This window comes from Pleurodeles waltl, chromosome 11, assembly GCF_031143425.1.
Source record: "Pleurodeles waltl isolate 20211129_DDA chromosome 11, aPleWal1.hap1.20221129, whole genome shotgun sequence".
NCBI classification, from domain to species: Eukaryota; Metazoa; Chordata; class Amphibia; order Caudata; family Salamandridae; genus Pleurodeles; species Pleurodeles waltl.
This window is the reverse complement of record NC_090450.1, coordinates 142,232,692-142,254,350: the sequence shown is the minus strand read 5'-3', so window position 1 is coordinate 142,254,350 and position 21,659 is coordinate 142,232,692. Positions and strand designations below refer to the sequence as shown.

Sequence of the window (21,659 nt, the reverse complement as noted above, 5' to 3'; positions counted from 1 at the left end):
TCGTTCCAGCACCACTGCCCTCCTCTGCTTGTGCATTTACTTGTGGCCTTGACAAGGATAATCATCTAAATGCATGTAAACTTGCATGTTTGAGAGGGTTGGTGCACTAGGTCGGGTATTCAATAGTCCTGCAATGAACTGCCCAAAATACGCTCCATGGAGCAAAACTATGCACATGTAATGAAAAAACACTGTAGTGTAAAATTACAGGAGTCAATCCAGTCACATCTTGAATACAAAATGAATTTATAATAGAGCATAGATAATGTGGTGTAACTCCAGAATGGCTGATTTTGGAACCAGGTTCAGTTTTGGTTTCAGCTCAACATCCAGTGATTCTGCACAAATTACTTAATCTTCTGGTGCCCAAAGAAACGTGTGCAACGTAACTGGTGCTCATGTATAGCACTCCAACACCTTCGGTTCAAGTTGGCACTATATAAAACTACAAAAAATGTGGCAGGGGGTCCTTATGCAAGGAAGGAAAATGGGCCTGTCAAAGTTTGGTAGTGAAAAAATAACACTACTTGAGGTGAAGAAGACCTCTCAGACTCCTGGACACCAGTACATCTGCATGTGCTGTATTACTGATAGCTACGAGCCATGGGTGTAGATGCACCAAACTGTCAGGGGTAGTTGAAGGGACATCATACAGGTGCGCTTCCTCCATTAGGGCGAAGGAGCCTCCCCTCCCTTCCCCCCCACCACCCCTGCAAGCAGCAGCAAAACCTTTAAAAGAAAACGATAAGCTTTGTTTATTACCGTTTTCTTTTAAAGGGGTAGGGCCACTGGGGTGATGAGCAGTGAGGGGGGAGTGTACAGCACTCCCCCTCACTGTGCATATATGTTTGGGCAGAGCCTGAACAGGCTCCCAGTCTGCATGGGAGCACCCTGGCCGGGCGCTCCCAGACAATCCTGATGCTGCTCCGAGCAACGTCAGGATTGGGCGCAAGGCAGGCTGGGAGCCTGTGCCTGTAGCCAGCAGAGAAGAAGCAAATGGAGCGGTGCGGCGATGGAAGTAAGTGTAATTTTTTTAAAAAAATTAATTTACCCCCCCTGCACGCCGCCCCACTCCTTCTGTGCCCCAGGAGCCTCTCCTGACATCATACACCCCAGGAAGTGATGTCACAAGGCCTTAACCCTCATGACATCACAATAACTGCACTCACTTTTACCCTAACTCACACTCACACTCTTGCTCACCCTCACTCTGAGTCACTTATACATTCTCACTTTTGGCTCTTTCCTTCATAACCACCATATTCAAACAACTATGAACTTCATATGCCTATGTTGATAAATATTTTTTTCAGATTATGTGTATATCTCTAGTTATGTATAGTTTCTTTAGAAAGTATGTACGCTACTATGTCATAGCCATAAAATACACACACACTCTTTAAACCTGTTTGACTAAGTATATTTTGCCCATGGTTCTAATTATGTATTGTATGTGCATATGTGTGTGTATTCATATGTGTGTATGTATATATATATGTATGTATGTATGTGTATATGTTGTTTCTGTGCTTGGCATGTTCGTGGGTCATTGCATGGCTCCTGGGTGGGTTGTTATACTAGATATCTATGATTTCCTGCTCTCATCTTATCACACTTATCTACCCATCATCATATGTCATGTCTCTATCAAACTATCCTCCATTCTCACTCTGACTCATCCCAAATCCTTTCTACTACTTTCATCTCCTAAATATCTCTGCCTAAGCTCCTCCCTCCGCTTCCACATCTAACTCACCAAACCTCGATCTACTACCTTGACCTCCCACAAAACCCTACTAAATTCTCCCGCCTATATCTCACCCTGCTACTATTCTCTCCCTAAACCTTCCACATACTCTTCCCTCCTCCACCCCCCTTTACTCATCCCAAGCCTTTGGGTTGAGTAAATTAAGGATATACTTCCTATTAACACTTCTGGATTTCTTTCTTCCTCCACCCCTCCATTACTCCAGTCAATCTAACTAACAAACTCTCATATCTGCGGCTCAAATTAACTCATAATAATACTAAAACTGTACTCATTATTTCCAGATACTAATCCATCACTAATTCTTGTTGGGTTCCAGAGTAGCGTGCTACTCACCGAAAAGCGCTTCGACGCCTCGTCAGGGGTAGTAAGCACTATATAAATAGGAATAGAATACAATACTCACCCACCTTCACACACACGCATTAATCATTAATAATGTAATCAAAATGAGCAGAAAAAGGAGACTGGAGCTGAGGCTGGTAATGTGGCCTACCCCTGTGTTCTTGGCACTAATTTTGCCACCTCGGAGGCCAGGGGTCGCAAAGGCAGTGTCAGTGGTCAGAAAGGGCAAGCCAGGGGTCGCAGCTGTCCATTCTACAGCCCTATTTAAAATCACAGTAATGTGTATATCTGTGAGCCCAGTCAGAACATGTCCTGCTAATAGTCTTCGTCCACTAGGAGGCAGCAAAGGCTCTGCGCAATGGTCCACCGGCAGGGCGAAGGATTATCGCATCCACAACAGACGGAAAGCACATCTGGCAGGCTGCCCTTCTCTCCCAATCCACATCCCGCCGGCCGGAGCATCACTTCCTGGTACCGTGAGGGGTTCCCAGCTCCGCCCCGAGTCGTGCAGCTGCACTCAGAGTGGTTACTGGAAGCAATATTTAAAACACCCCGTGTAACGTGAGAGCAGAGCCCCCGCCCCCTCTCTCGGCGCTGTGAGCTGCGGAGGAGGAGGTGGGGGAGGGCGACCAGGATGGGTGGTTTGTCACGAACACACCAGCAGGTCGTGGAGAGACGAGACACCTTCCTCGGTGCATCCCTGCAGACGCGCACAGCTCACAGAGGGAGGCGGCTGGCAAGAAGTAGCCCGTCCGGCTGCCGCGGCACGTCACACTGCACTGGGCACGGAGTCCCGAGTCTCTCCTGCCCGCCGCTGCACACAGCCTAGTGCACGAGGGGCTTGCCACAGAGAGCCCTGCTGGTGCACGAAGAGCCGTCCCAACCTGTTGGTGCACAGTCCCCGTGCACAGGAAGCTGGTGCACAAGGAGCCGTCCCAACCAGGTGGAGCACAGGAAGCGGGCGCACAAAGAGCCTTCAGTGCCTGCCGCCGCACACAGGTAGTGCACGGCGAACTTGCCACCAAAGCCGTCCAATCTGCTGCCCACCGCATAGGAGAAGTGTGGTCCCAGAGTCCTCCCACCCAACCAGCTTGTAAGCGTGTGTCCACATGCCACCCCTCCAGCTCTAACCCAAGGAAATACGAGTTCCACCGCCGAGAGCCGGTGCGTCCCGCACCCACACCGGGAAGGAAACACTTGGCTGGGCGAGGCACCTCCAGTGCACACGCGGGGAGGAGGGCGGCTAGTCGGGGGGAGCCCCTCCACTGTTAACCGGGGAAAGAGATCGGCTGGCCGGGGCCAAGCACCTCCAGTGCACACCCGGGGAGGAGGGCGGCTGGCCGGGGCGAGCCCCTCCGCTGCTATCCCGGAGCAGAGGGCGGCTGGCCAGGGCGAGCCCCTCCCCTGCAGACCGCATTCCAGGGGAGATTTGGCCTGCGGCATCCCTCACAGCTCCCTCTCGCGGAAGAAGCGCTTCGCTAGACATACACACCGGACCGGCGCTACCGTGCGCGCGGGGCATGCCTTCCCCTGCCAGCCCGTAGTCAGGTAACGAACGACGCCGCCCTTGCTCCAGTGTTTCGGAACTCTAGTTACCATTGTGTGTTTGTTCTCTTTTCACTTTTTACGTTAAAAAATAGCATCAACTTCTGGCATCTCATAACTTAGTATTTTTTCCCAGTGCACTCCCTTGTTGTTCTTGGCCCTGGAGTTGTCATCGCATTTCTCCCTTAGGTTCACCGTAGACCAAGGTATTTTAGGAAATTGAACTTTTTTTTTTTTTATATTACAGTCAGATCCTAAGGGGGGGCTCACCGCCGAAGTAGATTCGGCACATCTGTATTTTAAGCGTGAGAGAATCCACATGTTTTCTGTACAATCCATTCAAGTCCAAATGAAAGAACCATTACTCGGGTTTGGAAGTTTTTACAACCTGTCGGTTTCTACTTGCCACCTCGTGTTCATTTTAACCCTTTGCATCACCAGCTCGTTCTGAGGTGCACGAGAATCGTTAAAGTTCAGTAGCTCAAAAATAGTGTAATTGTAATATCAGTTATTTATAGAAAATTCAGAAGCCCGCTATGAAGAGCTGTACAGAATAGGATTATTGTAATTATTGGTTGCCTACGCTTTGATCCCCGCCGGCATACTGATGCTCGGCGTCCTTACTAGTTAATGTCTTTACCAGGAGGTCTGCAGTAGGGCTGCAAGAGACATTCAACTGGAAATGTCTTAAATTTAGGGAGATGAGTGGTATTTTCAATGCTCCGATTGTACGGAGAGGTCGGCTAAGCGTGTTTTTTTCTCCTGAAAGTGTGGTCCGCTCTAATGGGAATGTGCCGCTTGTATCAGAAGCTATGTTCTCAGCTTTTGTATAGCACATTCCATAATCTATTGTTTGTAGCGCACGTTTAAACTAAATAGCTTTTAGGTGGCCTCTAATGTTGGCACATTTGGAACTGGGGAACCAGGATCGAGTCTCGGCGTCCGCTTAACAGCCTGTGATTCTGGGCAAATCACTTAATCCCCTCTGCCTAGAAAAGGGCCGTGCCCTTGTGTAATTCAACTAGCGCATAGAGCTCCAATAGTGTCGAGTCGTGTTATCCATATGTACATCTGTTGAAAAAGGTGATGCACTGGGGTTAACTACGCAAGGCACTGCATTTTTCCGGGAGTGGGGGTCCTTCTTCACCTGACTGGAGTGTAAGTTCCGAGTTTCCACAGCACACGCTCCACTCTTGAAGAAAAAGAAAACCTCTGTCGATAATTACGCCAGAGCTTTGCTCGGGATCACACATGGTGGGGTGCCAGGTCTAACCACGTCTCCACCTTCTAACCTGCATAATTAAGAAACCTGGCAATGCCGCCTTCACTTGGATGAAGTCGACCTCTAATGTATTTATAGGGCCCAAGTGTCAGATAAAGGAGACAATGTAATTTCTGGTGCTTTTTTCTATTATCACCTCATAGACAAGCGTGCTAATAATGCGCGACGGAGCCCAATAACTATAGGGCGCACCCCAGGATTTTTTTTTTTTTCTCTGTGTTTGCATTTATGGACTCGCTTTGCCTAATTGACTTTATTTCACTTTGTCTTGAAATCTGGAATATAAGTACATGAAATATGTATATGGCTTGATATCTAGACATGCAGAATAATTTATGTGCGCTTGTTATTTAATTTATTTTACTTATTAGTATCAATTATTTCCTACGTATATATTTGCTAGATTAAACTTGCAGCCAAGTAACACCCCTTTAGTGGCTGCCACAAATGTCCCCATTAATGATTCAGTCGCATTATCAGTGCTGCCCCTGGATGGTGTCGGACTTCCCTGCGTGGTGACGGCCCCCTCGCACACCCGAGATGGATGGCCGTGTTTGTTGAGAGTCGGTTTTCACTGAGGCGAGAGAGCTGGGTGGTAAGAGATACCAGGGCTTCCCAGACTCCGTGGAGCCAGGCCTCACTCTTGAACCCCCCCCCCCCCCCCCCCCCCTCACTTCCAAACCGGGTCTGAGCTCAGCCAAAGCTTTGCAGGTGTTGGGAGGACGGCACGGCGCATGCCCGTGCCTGAAACCCCTTGTGAGGAGCCATGATGTGTAAGAATGTCACGGTGAAGTTTTTAGTTTAAACCATACATTGCAGTAGAAGTGTTTTCTTAAATTATGTACTCATTATATCACGTACTGACAAGTTCCAAACAACAAGATAGTCTAAGTAATTGCACTTATACAGCGCCGACTACCCCTAACGAGGCGTTGAAGCGCTAGGGCGAGATGTACCAAATGTAACACAAACCCTGGCTCCCTCTGAGACTCTGGCACCGATGCCAACCAAACCCTTTTTTTAAAAGTTTAGCACGTCCAACTGCAGAAGCAAAACTTCATGTCCCACAATGCAACTGAAGGCCCGGGTGCGTCCCTGTCAAGTTTGCGTGACGCAGGTCTGAAACAAGCTGCTGCGGTGGAGAGTGAGTTTACGTGTGACCCAAGGCGGGGAGGAGGCCTTGTGGCTCCTTTCTCGCGTGCGTGCGTGCGTGTGTTGTGACCCAGGGCGGGGAGGTGTCCTTGTGGCTCCTTTCTCGCGTGCGTGCGTGCGTGTGTTGTGTCCCAGGGCGGGGAGGTGTCCTTGTGGCTCCTTTCTCGCGTGCGTGCGTGCGTGTGTTGTGACCCAGGGCGGGGAGGTGGCCTTGTGGCTCCTTTCTCGCGTGCGTGCGTGCGTGTGTTGTGACCCAGGGCGGGGAGGTGTCCTTGTGGCTTCTTTCTCGCGTGCGTGCGTGCGTGTGTTGTGTCCCAGGGCGGGGAGGTGGCCTTGTGGCTTCTTTCTCGCGTGCGTGCGTGCGTGTGTTGTGTCCCAGGGCGGGGAGGTGGCCTTGTGGCTTCTTTCTCGCGTGCGTGCGTGCGTGTGTTGTGACCCAGGGCGGGGAGGTGTCCTTGTGGCTCCTTTCTCGCGTGCGTGCGTGCGTGTGTTGTGACCCAGGGCGGGGAGGTGTCCTTGTGGCTCCTTTCTCGCGTGCGTGCGTGCGTGTGTTGTGACCCAGGGCGGGGAGGTGTCCTTGTGGCTCCTTTCTCGCGTGCGTGCGTGCGTGTGTTGTGACCCAGGGCGGGGAGGTGGCCTTGTGGCTCCTTTCTCGCGTGCGTGCGTGTGTTGTGTCCCAGGGCGGGGAGGTGGCCTTGTGGCTTCTTTCTCGCGTGCGTGCGTGCGTGTGTTGTGACCCAGGGCGGGGAGGTGTCCTTGTGGCTCCTTTCTCGCGTGCGTGCGTGCGTGTGTTGTGTCCCAGGGCGGGGAGGTGGCCTTGTGGCTTCTTTCTCGCGTGCATGCGTGTGTTGAGAAAGAAGCGGTGCGTGTGAGCATGGGAGGATGGGTGTGTTGGGGAGACAGAGAGATACTGCGCAGGGCTGGGTGCCGAGGGTGCCTGACCTCAGGCTTCTGCGTGCTCTGGAGGCGGCCTGCGTGCTTGGAAACAAAAGCTTGGCACGTGACCTTCTCACGACAGCTGGTGAGTGCACTCAGAGCGAGCGTACTAGAGCGTGACCACACCGGGGATCTCGGGAGATTGGACGGGTGCGGGCCACAAGTTCATCCTAGAAGTGAAGCCTATCTACTGCCCGCCTGGGAGTACAGTAGAGGAAGTGAGGACTGAGCTGGCCGGTTGTGATGCTGTCGTGGTCCGTGGCGTGAGATGTACGCCTGATGAGTGAGGCTGGAGGTAGGTGACCCAGGGCGGGGAGGTGGCGTCTATAGGTGTCACGTCTATAAGGCTGTATGTGTTGGTAATTACATTGCTTTCTGTAATTGTGAGCGGCATGACTCTGTAAAATAGGTCTTTTGGTGTGATTGAGGGGTAAGGGTGCATGTTATGAGGGGGGTAATAATTGTAAATGAGCCGCTCTCAGCCTGCCTGTGTAATACTGAGACAACCGCTGTGTAAAGGACTGTCATAGAATCTGCCTTTGTAAGTTATGGTGTGATGTTGTGCCTGTAAACCACATAGTGCATCTGTAAGCCACAGTCTAATTGTGTGTGTGTAAAAGGCATATCACTGGTGTGCCTGTAAAGATTTTTGTCATTGTGTGATGATAAAACTTGGTAGGATTTTGTGCTTGTAACACATATCATAAGTGTGTGTCTCTAACGCATTGCATGGGTGTGTTTTTAACTCGTAAAATGGTTGTGTGTCTGTAAGCCATGGTGTGATTTTGCATCAGTAAAGTAAGTTGTGATTATGGGATTGGAAAGAAACAGCCTTGCTATGTTTCAGCTAGACATAGGGTGGACGTCTGCCTGCAAAGCTGGCTAGGTAAGTGTATGCAAGGCACAGCATATCTACAGTGTAAGTTATACTGCTTAGGTGTCTGACGGGCACTGTGTACATATGTGCCTGTAATGCATGCATGACTGTGTGCTCTAAGGCATGGTGCATTTGTGGTCCTGGTCATTAACCTGATCTGTAATTTACACTTCTCATTAGATGTGTTCTTTGTCTGTGCAGAAGCAGTCTCCAGATAGACAATGACTTGGGCCTACCCCAGTTGCCTTATGCAGTTATAGGTGTAATGTGATTGAGTCTCTCTAACTAGTTATGTATTTTTATTGTAGATAATTGTGTGATTGTGAGACTGTTCGGAGACGTGCAAACTGTACTTGAGGTAGTAATGGGTACAGTAGAGCCCCCTTCCTCACCTGCAGCTGCTTCTATTGATAGTTCAAAGAGTTGTGAATCTTTTATGGAGATTCACAACATTATCCCTCAAAAAGTAGGTTCAGCGCGTTTTTGAAAGTAAAAACATTGGTCCATTCCTAATGCACAATGCAGAGGACATTGTAAACTTGCTGCCAGCCTCTTCCCTTCGTCTGCCACATGGAAATGTTTTCACGCGGGCCCCTAAAGCCGTACTGCTTTCATAAAGCCTTTTCACTGTTAGATGCACTGATGCGATAGCGTGTGTGTGAGATGGAAAAAATGTGGCTGGCGTGGCTAATGTGCTGTGTGTACTAACCTGGGGCAGGGCAAATACCTGCAGGAAGGTCACTGATGTCACCTAAGACGTCAGCACAAGCCCCGTGGAACAGACCCGACCTGTTTGGACATAATAAGCCGGGATGTTCTCGGGCTTAGATAAGGGACCGTGGCTGGCACTGAGAGACAGGAGGATTCTCATGACCTGCCGTGAGAGACGATTAGGTTTCAGGCAGGTTGTGTAACACAGCGAGAAGGAGGATTTCGTGTGAGGCAGGGTGCGTGTAGGAGAGGGCAGTGGTGTTTGTAGCAGGGTGCGTGAGAACGTTTGTAAGAGGGAGATAATTTGTGAAACTCTAACAAAGGTAATGTATTTTGAGTGAGACAGTATTAGTTCATGTTACGTATAACTGAAAAGGTAGACATTTGCATTGGTGCGACCCTGTAAACACAGGTATAATGTTGACGAGCTGCTTTGTTTGCCTGAGGTTGTGACTTATACAAACAAAAGGGAAACCGATTTTAAATAACTGCTTTGTGTACCCTCTATCGTGCAAAAGAACTGAGAATACATTCAAATCATGCCGAGGAGAGCTTTGCACCTGTGAGCGGGTATTAAAGTCCGCAAAGCCACCCATGACCAAATCTCAGAGTTGTGGATTAAAAGTGCTGATTTGTGGGCCCCCTTATTCTTTTCATAGATATGTGTTGCTGCTTCTTGTAAAGGATATTCCGGCCAGAGCCAGGTCCAGTACATGGCATGGATCACATTATTTATTCATTGCTCTTGGAGAAAACCTAAGCATTTGGATTCAGAAAAGCAATGTCCACTTTTTTGTAGGCATGTTAGAAATGCATCTGGACCAAAAAGTCACCTTTCTGCCTGCAAAAACCTGTTCACTCACTGAACAATGGCAGATCAAGTTTGATCATTGCTGTTGTTTACTAACACCCTGTGGCGTAAGGAACAAGTTACTTACCTTTGGTAGCGCTCTTTCTGGTGGATACTCTCTCTCTAACTTCAGATTCCCCACCTATTGAATAATTTCCTAGACATCAGACTGTATCTGGAAAACTCAAAAGCAGTACTTCTGCACACTGGTAGGGTGCATTATGTGGCTCCACACATGTGGCCAAGGAGCTCCAAGGTGAGTTCAGAGGGGGCCTTCCATGTACTTTGCAGGGGGGGCCCTGAAGTATCCTTACCCCACTGCTCGGCACTGACATTGTTCTGCGCTGGAGGTGCGGAGCGAAGCCACATACATTGCCACCCAGGTGAGCTGCCATCAGTCCCCGTCTTTCTGTGCCTTCATGTATTGTTATGATTAAGCACATGATGATATTTCTGTGGAAGTCGCTGACATGTCTCTCGGTCACGCACCTCTGCATTATGGTGTCAGCGCCTTTTGTGTGTGCTTTGGATTCCATCTTTAGGGTTCTAAGCTTAACAGTTGGTGCTGACTGACCAGGAACCACCACATGCCCTGTGCACTTTAATATTCTGTGGTGCTTGACTTTAAAAGTTGTAATATCTTCACTTTTGTGATGAGGTGTCCGTCAAGGGTGACAAAAGCTCTGTGGTTTGTGGCAGACACACAAGTCTCCCTAGGAAGCCCAGAGTTTTCTTTGCTCTGTAGTAACTGACAACTCTAGAGCGCAGATAACTGTTTAGGGCAGAGATAGGCTTTTATTGCCTACCTAAAAGATAGGTGCTGTTGCTCCTTCACAATATTCTGTGGGAGGAAGTTCCCTTATGAGAGGGTCATAACTGAAAATTCGGTGGTGCCTTTCATTTAGTTCCTGACCTTGAGATTACAAGCAGCTTCTGATGAGCCAAAAACAATCTCACCAGTATGGTTACAAAACTGCGATGTTGCTTTTAGAAATACTGGTGCATATCCAATGTCAATCTTTTGGGCAGTAGCTAATACTGTACAAGAGCTACAGGAGCCTGTGCAGCCCATAAGGTGATGTAAATAAGCTTGAAATTCCTTACATCCATAACTAGTCCATTTGAGGAATTCTGAACAAATTAAAAGTTTGTTCTGGAGATTCTCTGGCTTGCCCCTGCATAATCAATATACTTGTCTGTCAGCGCTGTAACTGCTGACGTTTTACCTTTTTAGTTGAGTTAGAAGTGATAGTCTCAAGGATAAGCAGCTGGTGAAAACATCCTGTAGAGACTGATTTTATCTGAGTCTCAATGCTCTGGGCTGCATCCGAGAACACGGAGTAAACTCTCGATTTCTCCATCCGTTATTGATATGATCTTGGGTAATTGCTGCCCTAACTGCATCACCTTTGATTTATCAGAGCTGAGAGTCGGCCAGCGACTGCCCATCGAGTCACAGGCTCCCCCAAAAAGGCACACAAATCCTCCTTGAAGTGATGGTGTCAATCAGTTCATTACCCACATGTCATCAGCGCAACACAAAAGTGCAATTTGGTGACCAGGACATCCTCGATGGAAGAAGATGGGTGAAAGAGTGACCTTGTGGTGTGCCTCATTAGCTGGAAAAGGACAAAAATGGCCCGATTGTGGCTGAAAGAGTATAACCTGACAAATAAAACTGTATCAAAGACAGACCTGAGGGTCTCTATCTTGACTCTTCCAGGCTCCTTTAGAAGGGCGGGATACTCAACAGAATCAAAGGCACAACTTTGGTCGAGTTTTATTCATTGTTTGCGTTAATCAAGGCCTGTATGTGTGCAGTGCGCAAACATACATAGGTGTTTAGGGTGGCCAGATTATTGTCGCCCACAATCATTTTTCATCAATTTATATTACTGATTTCACTTTAGCCAGGCTGGAACACCCACTATGCCAACTAAATTCTTGTACTTTAAGGGCCATACTTACAAATTACTAGCGCCGCAGGTATGTCACTTTTTTTGATGCACCGACGGTGCAGGCCCGTATCTACAAGGCCACGCAAAGCCACTTTGTGTGGCTTTACATGGCCTTGTAAATATGGAGTAAGGCAACGCAGCACAAGTCGCTGCATTGCCTTACTCTGCGTCAAAGAGGCATTCCTTGGGTGTTGCAGTGGGTGTTCTCGTGCATCCTCCATGAACTTTGATGCATTCTCAGATTTACAAGGATTTGTAAACCTGGGAATGCGTCAAAGGTCTACTCCTCCCAGGGGAGGCGTTTGGGGGGCTCAACGAGGGAAATACCTTAATTTCTCCTCGTTTTGTCCTTTTTCTACATGTGCTGCAGAATGCATAGAAAGAGGAAAACACCTCTTGTGATTGTTTTTGTGAAGGAAGGTGGCCCTTCCTGCACAAAAATAGTAATTCCCACAATGCAGACACCCTTGGGTCCCTGTGTTGGCGCATGGCAGCCCATTGTGTACCAGCGTAGGGAAAAAGGACAGGAATACACCGTATCTAGTGGATTCAGCACATTCCTACCCTTTTGCCACAGGGCAGTGCAGCAAGACGGCTTGTGGTGCTGCCCTGCGTCAAAAGATTGCAAATATGCCCCTACATTTTTAACTTTAGCGGTGTGGCAGAGTTGAGTTCCCCTCAGTCCTATATCCGGAGATAGCATAAGAGATTAGAATCGAGTTGCAAGTTAGGGAATAAGAGATCCCAGTTAATGGCACAAATCTCTCACGCAAGCTTTTGTTGGTTTACCTGGCTACTGAGAAAAAGAAGAAAGAAGCATTTGCAATGCAATGGGTCTTGAGTTTGCTTGAGTTACAGCTATTAGAGCTGTAAACTCATAACCTGTCCTTTCTTGCCACATAAACTGAAAATTAAATATAAAACAGTTTCACATAAGCGAACCGCCGGTCGCCATTAGCGTGAAGAAGACCCAGAAAAGGAAACAGAAGTTCACTCGCAGTGAAACGTATCGGCAAAAGTGCAATTATGTATGTAACCGGAAAAAGTGCAATTATCTATGTAACGGGGTTGATGTTTTGCAAAGCGCTTGACTACTGCCCAGCGAGACCATGCTGCCTACAGAATAAATGGAAAAAGTAGTCCAGAAATCAAATGGAAAACATCGAGCTTAGTATGTTTTCAGTAGTTGGCCCGTGCGCTTGAGGAGGGCTAAACACCGGAAAAAGCCTGACGTGTGCAGGCCTTTCACTAATCAAGTCAAGCGAATTTTAAAAGGCCAGCCCACAAACCAACCAAACTGGTGGGCTTGACATGGCCATGGTTTCAAGCCCGTAGAGAGATAACAACAGGGACAGAGCGCTTTGCGTGCTCAACTCTAAAAAAGTAGAACTGAGAATGGGGATTTCAGAGGATACTGTCAAGTTTATTTTATGAAGTCCTTGTGTAGCAATTAGGGCCTATGAGCAAACACCAGGCCAGCTGTTGTCCAGCAGGTTATGCACTTCAACCGCTGGAAGCCCGGAAATTCCTAAGTAGTAGCATTTCCTTAAATGTTGAGGAGGGCTCCTCTATCCACAAGTTCGGTTCTCCTACCATCCCTTAACTAGAGAAAAGAATGACCGAGAGATTAAATCAACTATGTTAGAGTTAAACGCAACATCCTATCCCAGTGGATAGCCATTATGACAACATCCACAATTGTTGAAGGAGACTTAGGGCCATATGTACGAAAGCTTTTTCCCATAGACACAGAATGGGTAAAATCCTTTGGTACATCTGGCCCTTAGTCATTTTAGGATACCACTCCTGGCACTCCAGCCTCTAATCTGGTTACACATTTGCAGAATGAAGTATCTTCTTGCTCAATTGTGTTCTCGATTCCTGCCTGAGTCATCTCCAGTGAAAGACAACTAGGCAAGATGCTTGTGACGTCACAGGCCTGTTAGCACGCTGCACCATCTTGTGTTCATTGTTAAACATATAGCCAGGGCCTCTGAAGTTATGCGATTGCGCGGGCACGGCGATTTCCGTATGATTATTGATTTGCCACATAATTCATCGTCTTCAGCATAGTCTGCAGATTTTAACAAAAAAGTTGTTTCTAGCTCAAGCGGTTAAAAAGTTAATAAACATGCAACAACATCGCCGTGCAAGGCTGGATTGGTCCCTTTTCTGTTGCGTATTGGAGTTAAACTGATACTATTAAGGTGCACCCCGGGCCCAGAGAGTGTTTCCCAGTGTATAAATGACGAAATAGTGAAGTAATATTTTTACAAAATGTGCTGCATTATGCTGCGTAACTTGCCTTTTCTTGCTGCGTAATGTACTCAAACCTGTCGCATTATTTGACCCTCTCCTGACGCATAGTTCCCGTGGTCCGGCATATAGCCAAGTAGCAGTTGATGGACCGCATAATTTCTGTGAAAGTGCCTCGAGCTGCAACCGACGTTCTTAGTGAAACAGTCAAAGGGAGAGATTAGCGTTTGTGACTAAATCCAGGCTTTTACATGTCATTGTGCACTTGGCCCTCGTTCACCACCACCTCCCCTCCCCCCGACCCCCATTACCACCACCAGTGATCGAATTCATGTGTTGGAGGCCTTATGGGTTATTTTGTATTTTGTCTTCTCCTTTTATGTGGAAGAGGACTTCTCTAGTCAAGCCCAAGCCATCACACAGCCTATTTTAACAAACACACACAAGTTTAAGCCCAGAGGCATTAAGAGCCCTCCCTCACATATTTTCTGTGCATTGTCTGCCACTCTGAACAGCGCTATAAAATGCCTCCGCCTCCCTTGCTGCAAGAGGTATGTGACCCCTAGCGCCCCGTGCATTTTTTTACTGCGCATTTTTGCCCCCTCAGAGCGTGAAAGGCGTAAAGCGTGGTGCGTTAATTATGAGAGGAAAGCCTACTGCATTCCTCTCTGGGTCACGCCCACGCGGCTCCACCTCTTCGGTGCAGGAAATATGTGGCTTCAAAGTGCTGCCTGGCTTCCTGCACTCTGTGTGACCCCCTCTTCTCCGCGGAGTCCGTGTGTGAAAGGGATTCGCTGAGAGCAGCACATCAAAGCCCTGCACTTGGTAGGCCTCCTCCTGCGAGTGTGAAAAGGGCACACATTACCCTGGCTTTCTGGCAGTACTTTGTATGTCCATCGCCAGCCCCCACTGAGCGCCCAGCACCCCAAAAATCCCTTGAACAACACGAACTTCAATGTACTCTGAACTTCACCCCGTCCTTTGATCTCTTCCGGGGCATTCCTTCTAGGTGTAATTGCACTTCAAAGCCCTACGCGCTTCTTTCTGTATCTTATCTAGTTCGTTTGAGCGCCTCGAAGGCCATACATGCAGTGCGAGAAGCTTAGCGTTTTCAGAGACTTGCCCTGTGCTTTCTGCACGCTGACACCACCCCCTCACCCAAATCCTTTCAGCAGTCACCAAGCCATGAATATGTGACTTCAAAGCTCTGTATCCATTAGCATACATGCCAATAGGCCCGATTCGCTCGGGAGACTCCCGATTTGTTAATGTAAAATGGCTTTATTTTGGCTGTCTGCCGAATTCCCTCTCCTTCAATAGAAACCAACGGGCGAAATACATCTCCTGATTATTTTTTTTTAATCTCCCACTTCCGACTTCGAAAATGTTGGCATTTATGCATTAGTGGAGGCAGGTGACGCGCTGCGAGTGGAGCATTTCATTTCACGATCTGAAGCTTTTGTTCAACTCAAACAGGCCGACGAAAGAAGTTTTTGAACCGTTGCAGACACCATGCACCCAACTCCCTCCCTTTTATCCTTTACACGTCCCCTGGCACATGCTCCATTTAAATATTTTAATAAAAAAGAGAGACCACGTGTTTGCTATAATATGACGCCGGGGGTTCCGTGGGCTCAGGCATCGTGCTAGCATTCGGTGGGAGGCTCCGTGCCCTTTAAAGGACTGAGCTGCAATAAAAAATGGAAACAAAAACGGCATCCTGGGATTGTCAATGCATTGGCGTCCCCTCTCTCTCGGTGGCCTGTCCTCATCCAGCCACCAGAAGGCATTTGAAAACTGAATACCTCCCAGTTCATATTAATGGGACCGGGTTTCTGTATATTTTACCAGGTTCCGTTGTTGGCGCACGGGGGCCCCCCGCCCTTAATTGCCCCGTCCCTCACCCCTCGAGGAGGCCAATATTCAGCCCAAGGCCAATGCATAGCTGTTAGATTTAGGAGACTCAAGGCCCCCTCTTCATATTCTGCATCATTTTTCGCTACGTCACTGTGCTGCGCCCTAACTTTGCACAGTATCCAGTCTCTTTTGGGCACCTCCCATTTGGTTCTCCCGATGACGTCACAGTACAGCCTCTTTGAGGTATCCTATCAGCGATTGATATTTTGGGATGTGAAGGGCACTACTTTGTTTTTAGTGCCCCTGCCAACCTAAAGCCAATTGAGTTCTATCAGATTCGCTTGTCTGCAGTATAATCTTTGATTTTCAAAAAAATATAAAACATGCTTTGTGGGCCAGAGTTAAATGTTAAATGGTTTACTAATCTGAGGATTATGAAGACCCTCCAGAGATAAATGAGGTCTGCAGCTGTCACTCTTTGTGCATTATTTGTAGGGCTCCTGGTTTGATGGTATTTATTTTTTAACATTTCCGTCTATATTTATCCAAATAAATTCTTTAGCCATTTTTATTGGTATTTAGCCATACTTATTTTATGTTTTGAGAGTAAACGTGTCATCAAATTATATATTTCCACCTTTATTTAAATGATAAACATGCACTGATACTTTGATGTCTGTCCCGTGTTAGCAAATTAAGCAGCTACATGTAACAAAACACTACTCCAACGTGTAAATATTAGCATCAAATACATAAATATGTTAACTCAGGCCTGTAGTTAGTGGAATTTCACCCTGTTTATAAATCCCCATGGTGACTACCACCTTAGCAGGTGGTCTGGAATTCATGAACGAAAACAAGGAAAGTCATTCACAAGGATCACACTTTTCTGTATTTTTCCCCTTTTAAAAATAAATACAAACATGACATATAGGGGGTCATTCCGACCCTGGCGGTCCAAGACCGCCAGGGCCGGGGGCCACGGAAGCACCGCCAACAGCCTGGCGGTGCTTCAATGCCCAGTCAGAAAAGGGAATCCGGCGGTTTCCCGACGGATTTCCCCTGCTTGGGCAGAACCTCCATGGCGGCGCTGCAAGCAGCGCCGCCATGGAGATTCCGACCCCCTTCCCGCCATCCTGTTCCTGGCGGTTTTTACCGCCAGGAACAGGATGGCGGGAACAGGTGTCGTGGGGCCCCTGGGGGCCCCTGCACTGCCCATGCCACTGGCATGGGCAGTGCAGGGGCCCCCTAACAGGGCTCCAGAAAGATTTTCACTGTCTGCTTAGCAGACAGTGAAAATCGCGACGGGTGCAACTGCATCCGTCGCACCCCTGCAACACCGCCGGCTCCATTCGGAGCCAGCTTCTGGGTTGCAGGGTCTTTCCCGCTGGGCCGGCGGGCGCTCCCTTGGCGGGCGCCCGCCGGCCCAGCGGGAAAGCCAGAATGGCATCCGCGGTCTTCTGACTGTGGAGCGACCATTTGGCGGTGACCGCATGGCGGGCGGCGACTGCCGCCCGCCGCGGTCACAATGACCGCCATAGTGTTTTCTGTCTGTATTTATCTGCAAGAATCAGTAAAAAGGGAAAACGGAAGCTTTAATCATTTGTTTAACCCTTTCCTTTCTTGATGTCCTTTACCTGTCATTATCACAGAGGAAGGCTAGGCCGGCATGCTGGGTACAGGATCACGCATCCCTTCCGAAAGCGGAGGGAGGGGCAGATTGTGATGTATCGGATGTATTTCCTTGGGGCCCAGTTTGGTGGTTTCCACATTAGTCTAATTCTATCAGTTGGAATCTCAGCACATTGTGTGTTGAAGCTTTTACTACATTTGTGAGAGGGTAGGCCCTAAATACGTCCCTTGTGTCTTTCAATTTTAAGTCCAGTCCTGGTTTCAAGCACAGTTGCCTACTTGTATTCCCACTTCTGTCTCAGGTCCATGAAGCACTGTCTCTTTTCACCAAAACTACTAACTCAAGCCGCCCAACTCTTAGAAGATGTCCGTAACCAAAGGCCTGATTTCACACTGGGTGCAATGTCCCTCTTTGTGTTGCAGTGCAACTGTAATTAGGTGGGCCCAGAGTAGAGTGGGACAGGGCTTCCGATCACAAATAAAAAATTGTTGTCCTGAGCACAGGCACGAAATCTGACAGTTTGTGCTGCACTGAGAAGAGAGCATTAGTGAAAGACAAGGTCACGGTTCGAAACCAAGCTCTGCCTTTCACTGGAGGCTGTCTGGACTCCCATTGAAAATCGGGGAAGGCGTACCCCTATAGATGGGTGTAGTGCGTTATTCCACGCCTACAGAGAGATGCCTGTGGGGATCATGGGGATCCCGTCCCCTATCTCGATCCCCCCTCAGGGAGGTGCATGGGCTGAATTCCATCTGTATGTGGCTCATTCATTGCACAGCTAGCAGGATCTTTGCCTCTGCACCTGCGTCTATGGACATGTGTGGGCTCAAAGGCAACGTGTCCCATCATTTTCATTGGGTCTCAACCCTACGCACACGAGGGAACAGCCCATTGTGATCATGATGGCGCCCGGTCTTTGCCGGGTCACAAAAGTGTCTGCAGCCCCTTCTATAATATAAAGTGCCCCAAGGGCCAAGAAACAAGTGCAAATGCCAGCTGCAGCCCCGGGGCATTTACTGTAATATGTTCCATTTTATTCCTTTTGATGCCAATCTGCAATTAGTTACAAAGGGCAAAGGAGTACTAGGCGTTGTATCGTCCGTGTCCCCTTAGATAAACCCTACCCCAGTGCTTCTGCCCTAAAGGATAATCCCTTTGCAAGCTACGGCCCTCTCCTGGGTGGATCATTGCACGATAAGGTGTAGGGGCTTCTTGGGAACACTATTGGCAAGAACCAGATAGTGCAAAACCATGCAGCCTTCCTCATGCTTGGTTTGAGGAGTATGACCACGTAGTCCTCGCATTGATGTCTCTCCACTTGCTTGTTTCAGAATCAAGACTTTGCCTTGTGCACGCAGACCGTCATGGAGTGACACCCACCACCCTTCCCACATTTTTGCTGCCATATGAGACGAGTTTAAGGTCCACTGCCCATACAAATCTCCATCCACTTAGTTATATACAAATATTTTGGGGGCTAAACACTTCATGTTCAAGGCTTCTCCCCATGTTACTCATTTCATGTACAATTTCAGACATACTCTTGGGCTGCAGCACAGCCGACAAGTCTTGCTCTGTTGACTGCTAACCACTACTGTTATCCACCTTTCGGTAGACAGTCCCACTCCATGGTCCCCTGTCATGGTCTCTCCCCTTGCCCAGCTCACTGAAACAACCTCTAGAAATCCCCTAGAAACTAGACCAAAACAAATAAAATAAAGAAAACAAAATAAACAGGCCTTGTAGTCTTTACAAGGGCTGTGTATAGGGTCTTTCTGTGCATGCCATACACTTATGCAAAAATATTACTGCAGAAACAATGAAGAAAGAGGGGGCTTACATGTGTTGAGTGTGTCCTGTTGGCTGACGTATTAAATAATGCAAGCCTGCTTCATGGAGATACATGCATTGAGGACATACCTGGCTTCTGCATCCCTCCTTCTTCAGCCTACTGCTCAGCACACCTGGGAGATGGGGAAATGTCACTAAGGTGAACATTTAAAGTTTGTTGCCATGAATGAAAATCATGCACCTAGTAGAAGAGGCCTCGTTGTTGTCTGATATACTGCTATGCTTGTGAGATCTTCTATAAGGGCATGGGGAGCCACAGCCCACCAGCTGTGCACGCGAGGCGATGGGCAAGAATGTGCACTCTGATAAATTCAGCAGCCTAAATTTGCTATCTTTAACTACATGTATGCCTTTTGGGGTCTACTAGAAGTGAATCACTTTATATTGGAGGGAGGATCTTGTTTGCATTCGGCTGCATATATTCGAAAGGTTAATGATTTGATTTTCCTCCCCTACAGGTTCTTTGTGAGCAGCTGTGGCTTTTGAGGTGACATGGCGGAAAGCTTGCACCTGATGGCATCGGAGCCAGCAGGCACCTGCATCCCCACGACTCCCTGCGCAGTAATGAAGTGCACCCAGATGGCCGAAGGGAGGTTGGCCGAGAAGATCCCCCCAGTGAAACCCTGCTTTAAAAAGAAGCAAGCCCAAGCACGGCTGGACAAGGAAACCCTCAGGGCTTTCGGACCTTTCTTTACAAGCTTGTTAGGAGCCGGTGCGCTTGATGGGGTGTTTGTGCCCAGGAGCCAGGGCACAAACCCTAACAATTTATGTGAACCAGTTGTGAAAAAGGGATCCCCTTGCCCACCAACTAGTGCAGTGATCTCTGGGCCTCCGGGCCTCGGGTCCCTGGTAGACCCTCCTTCCTCTGTGTTGCAGGAGCAGGACTCCTCCAGTAACCAGTGTGGCCTCATCGAGTCCGCTGACCAAGTGTTTCAGGCCGAAACGCCTGACGCAACCGCTACTAGTGCTGCCAGTACTCCTTTTCAAGATGCCCACTTGCCAATGAGCCCGACGAATGCTGCCAGTTCATTCTGCCCAGACAAGACTACAGACAGTTGCACAGCGGGACTGTTCCAAGATGGCAGCTGCCTGGGACAACGTAGCATAAGCCACAGTACTAACGCAAACACTGGACTATTCCAAGGCCAAACAGAGGAGGCGTCCCTTCTGCTTCTTTTTGAGCTCCTGAATCAACTGCAGTATCACATCCATCAGGAAGACGGCGTAGAAATCTGTGTGGCTTTCCTTGAGGGGACTTGTTTCCATGGGAGAGACTGCCCAAGGCACCACACTGTGCTCCCCTACCACTGGCAGGTCAGAAGTAGATCCACCGGCGTCTGGCAGAGCGTGAACGACGACTCCCAGGAGCACCTGGAGCGGCTCTACTGCAACCCAGACAGCGACAGAATCAAGCTGAAATATCAGTAAGTACCCACCCCTTCCTGCCTACATGATGACCAGTGATGAGGCAGAAGTATTCCTTCCAGACAGTGCAGCAGCCCTAATCGGCTCTCGCCACAAATTCACAGACTTTCCCGTTGCTCCTACAAATTAGTTTATGTATTTTGCAAATGTATTGTTTCAAATAGAACACCGCGTGCTTGATCCACACAAAACAATCCTCTTATTTTTCATTACATTATATTTGGCATCACTGTGAATGATTCAGACAGGCATGGCTTATAGCCAGTGTTAAACCGCATGAAAAACCCTGCTGAGCAGTTAATCGGTATATGCTCCTTTTTAATGGGCTCATGGTCTGGAGAAGCCAAAGCCTTCCCATAGATTATTTATTTATGTATTTAGTTATTTCAGGGTCGGACATTGAGCACCATTTCATCTTTCTGTCTTATCCGTGTGCCTGGGATGGATTACAAACAAGAAATGGTAATTCATAGATTTGGAACTCTAATGACTTGACTTGGAGTTTGGTAGATGGCCTGCCTACCATCAGGGGTGCAGAGGACATTACGTCCACAACCCTGACAGACTACTGATGTCATACTAAGAGGTCACTGTCAGCTCTGCAAGTCGGTGTGGCTGCAGTCTTTCAGGTGGCCGGTCACCAAACTTTTTTATTTTTCACAACCAACTCCCAAACAGGAGTTTGTTTTTGTAAAACAAAAAATGATGGTATCCACACTCTGGAAGTTTCCCCAGGGAGTTGGGGTCCGTGTTTTTATTCTGACCGGCTCTGCCACATGTACTAGATCAAAACAAGGAGGGCGGTCTGATGTCCTTACTCCATTGGCCCCTACCCTATTGACCTGTCAGGAGCCTTCCTGACCGAGGAGCTAGCACGGGCTCCACCATAGGAAAGATGACTACTTGACTATGAACGGATTGATGGTGGGGTCAGTGACAGGGTATTCCTTCTCGTTGGTGATGAGTACCCTGTCCACAAACTATAAAACAGGCCCGATGTTCTCAGGAGGATGGTATAGTCCAGGACTTGTTTGGTCATGACACACAGCAGGTTATCAGATACAAATATTGTTGCTAATAGTTAGTAGTGGAAATATGAGATGGACTAAAATATTAAATTGACCAAGCTTGTTTCGAAAGGAGGCAGTAGGCCTCTGGAGTTCCTTGTTGTGTGTTTGGAGGCTTTTACATTTCAGACTTGAGGTTGTCTAAC

The 21,659-nt window shown here is 48.2% G+C and overlaps 1 protein-coding gene across 2 annotated transcripts in view; it reads left to right on the top strand.

Moving 5' to 3' along the window:
* Nucleotides 1-2,506: 2,506 nt before the first annotated feature.
* TIPARP (TCDD inducible poly(ADP-ribose) polymerase) overlaps nt 2,507-21,659 on the top strand; it is a 75,494-nt gene continuing 56,341 nt past the window's right edge. The window contains exons 1-2 of one of the 2 annotated variants that reach the window (XM_069213292.1): nt 2,507-3,661; nt 19,480-20,445. In XM_069213292.1, the coding sequence (XP_069069393.1) occupies nt 19,514-20,445 (932 nt within the window). In that variant the 5' untranslated portion in view covers nt 2,507-3,661; nt 19,480-19,513. Of the gene's footprint in view, nt 3,662-6,040; nt 7,324-19,479; nt 20,446-21,659 lie in introns of those variants that run through there. The other variant, XM_069213293.1, reaches the window with a different exon arrangement.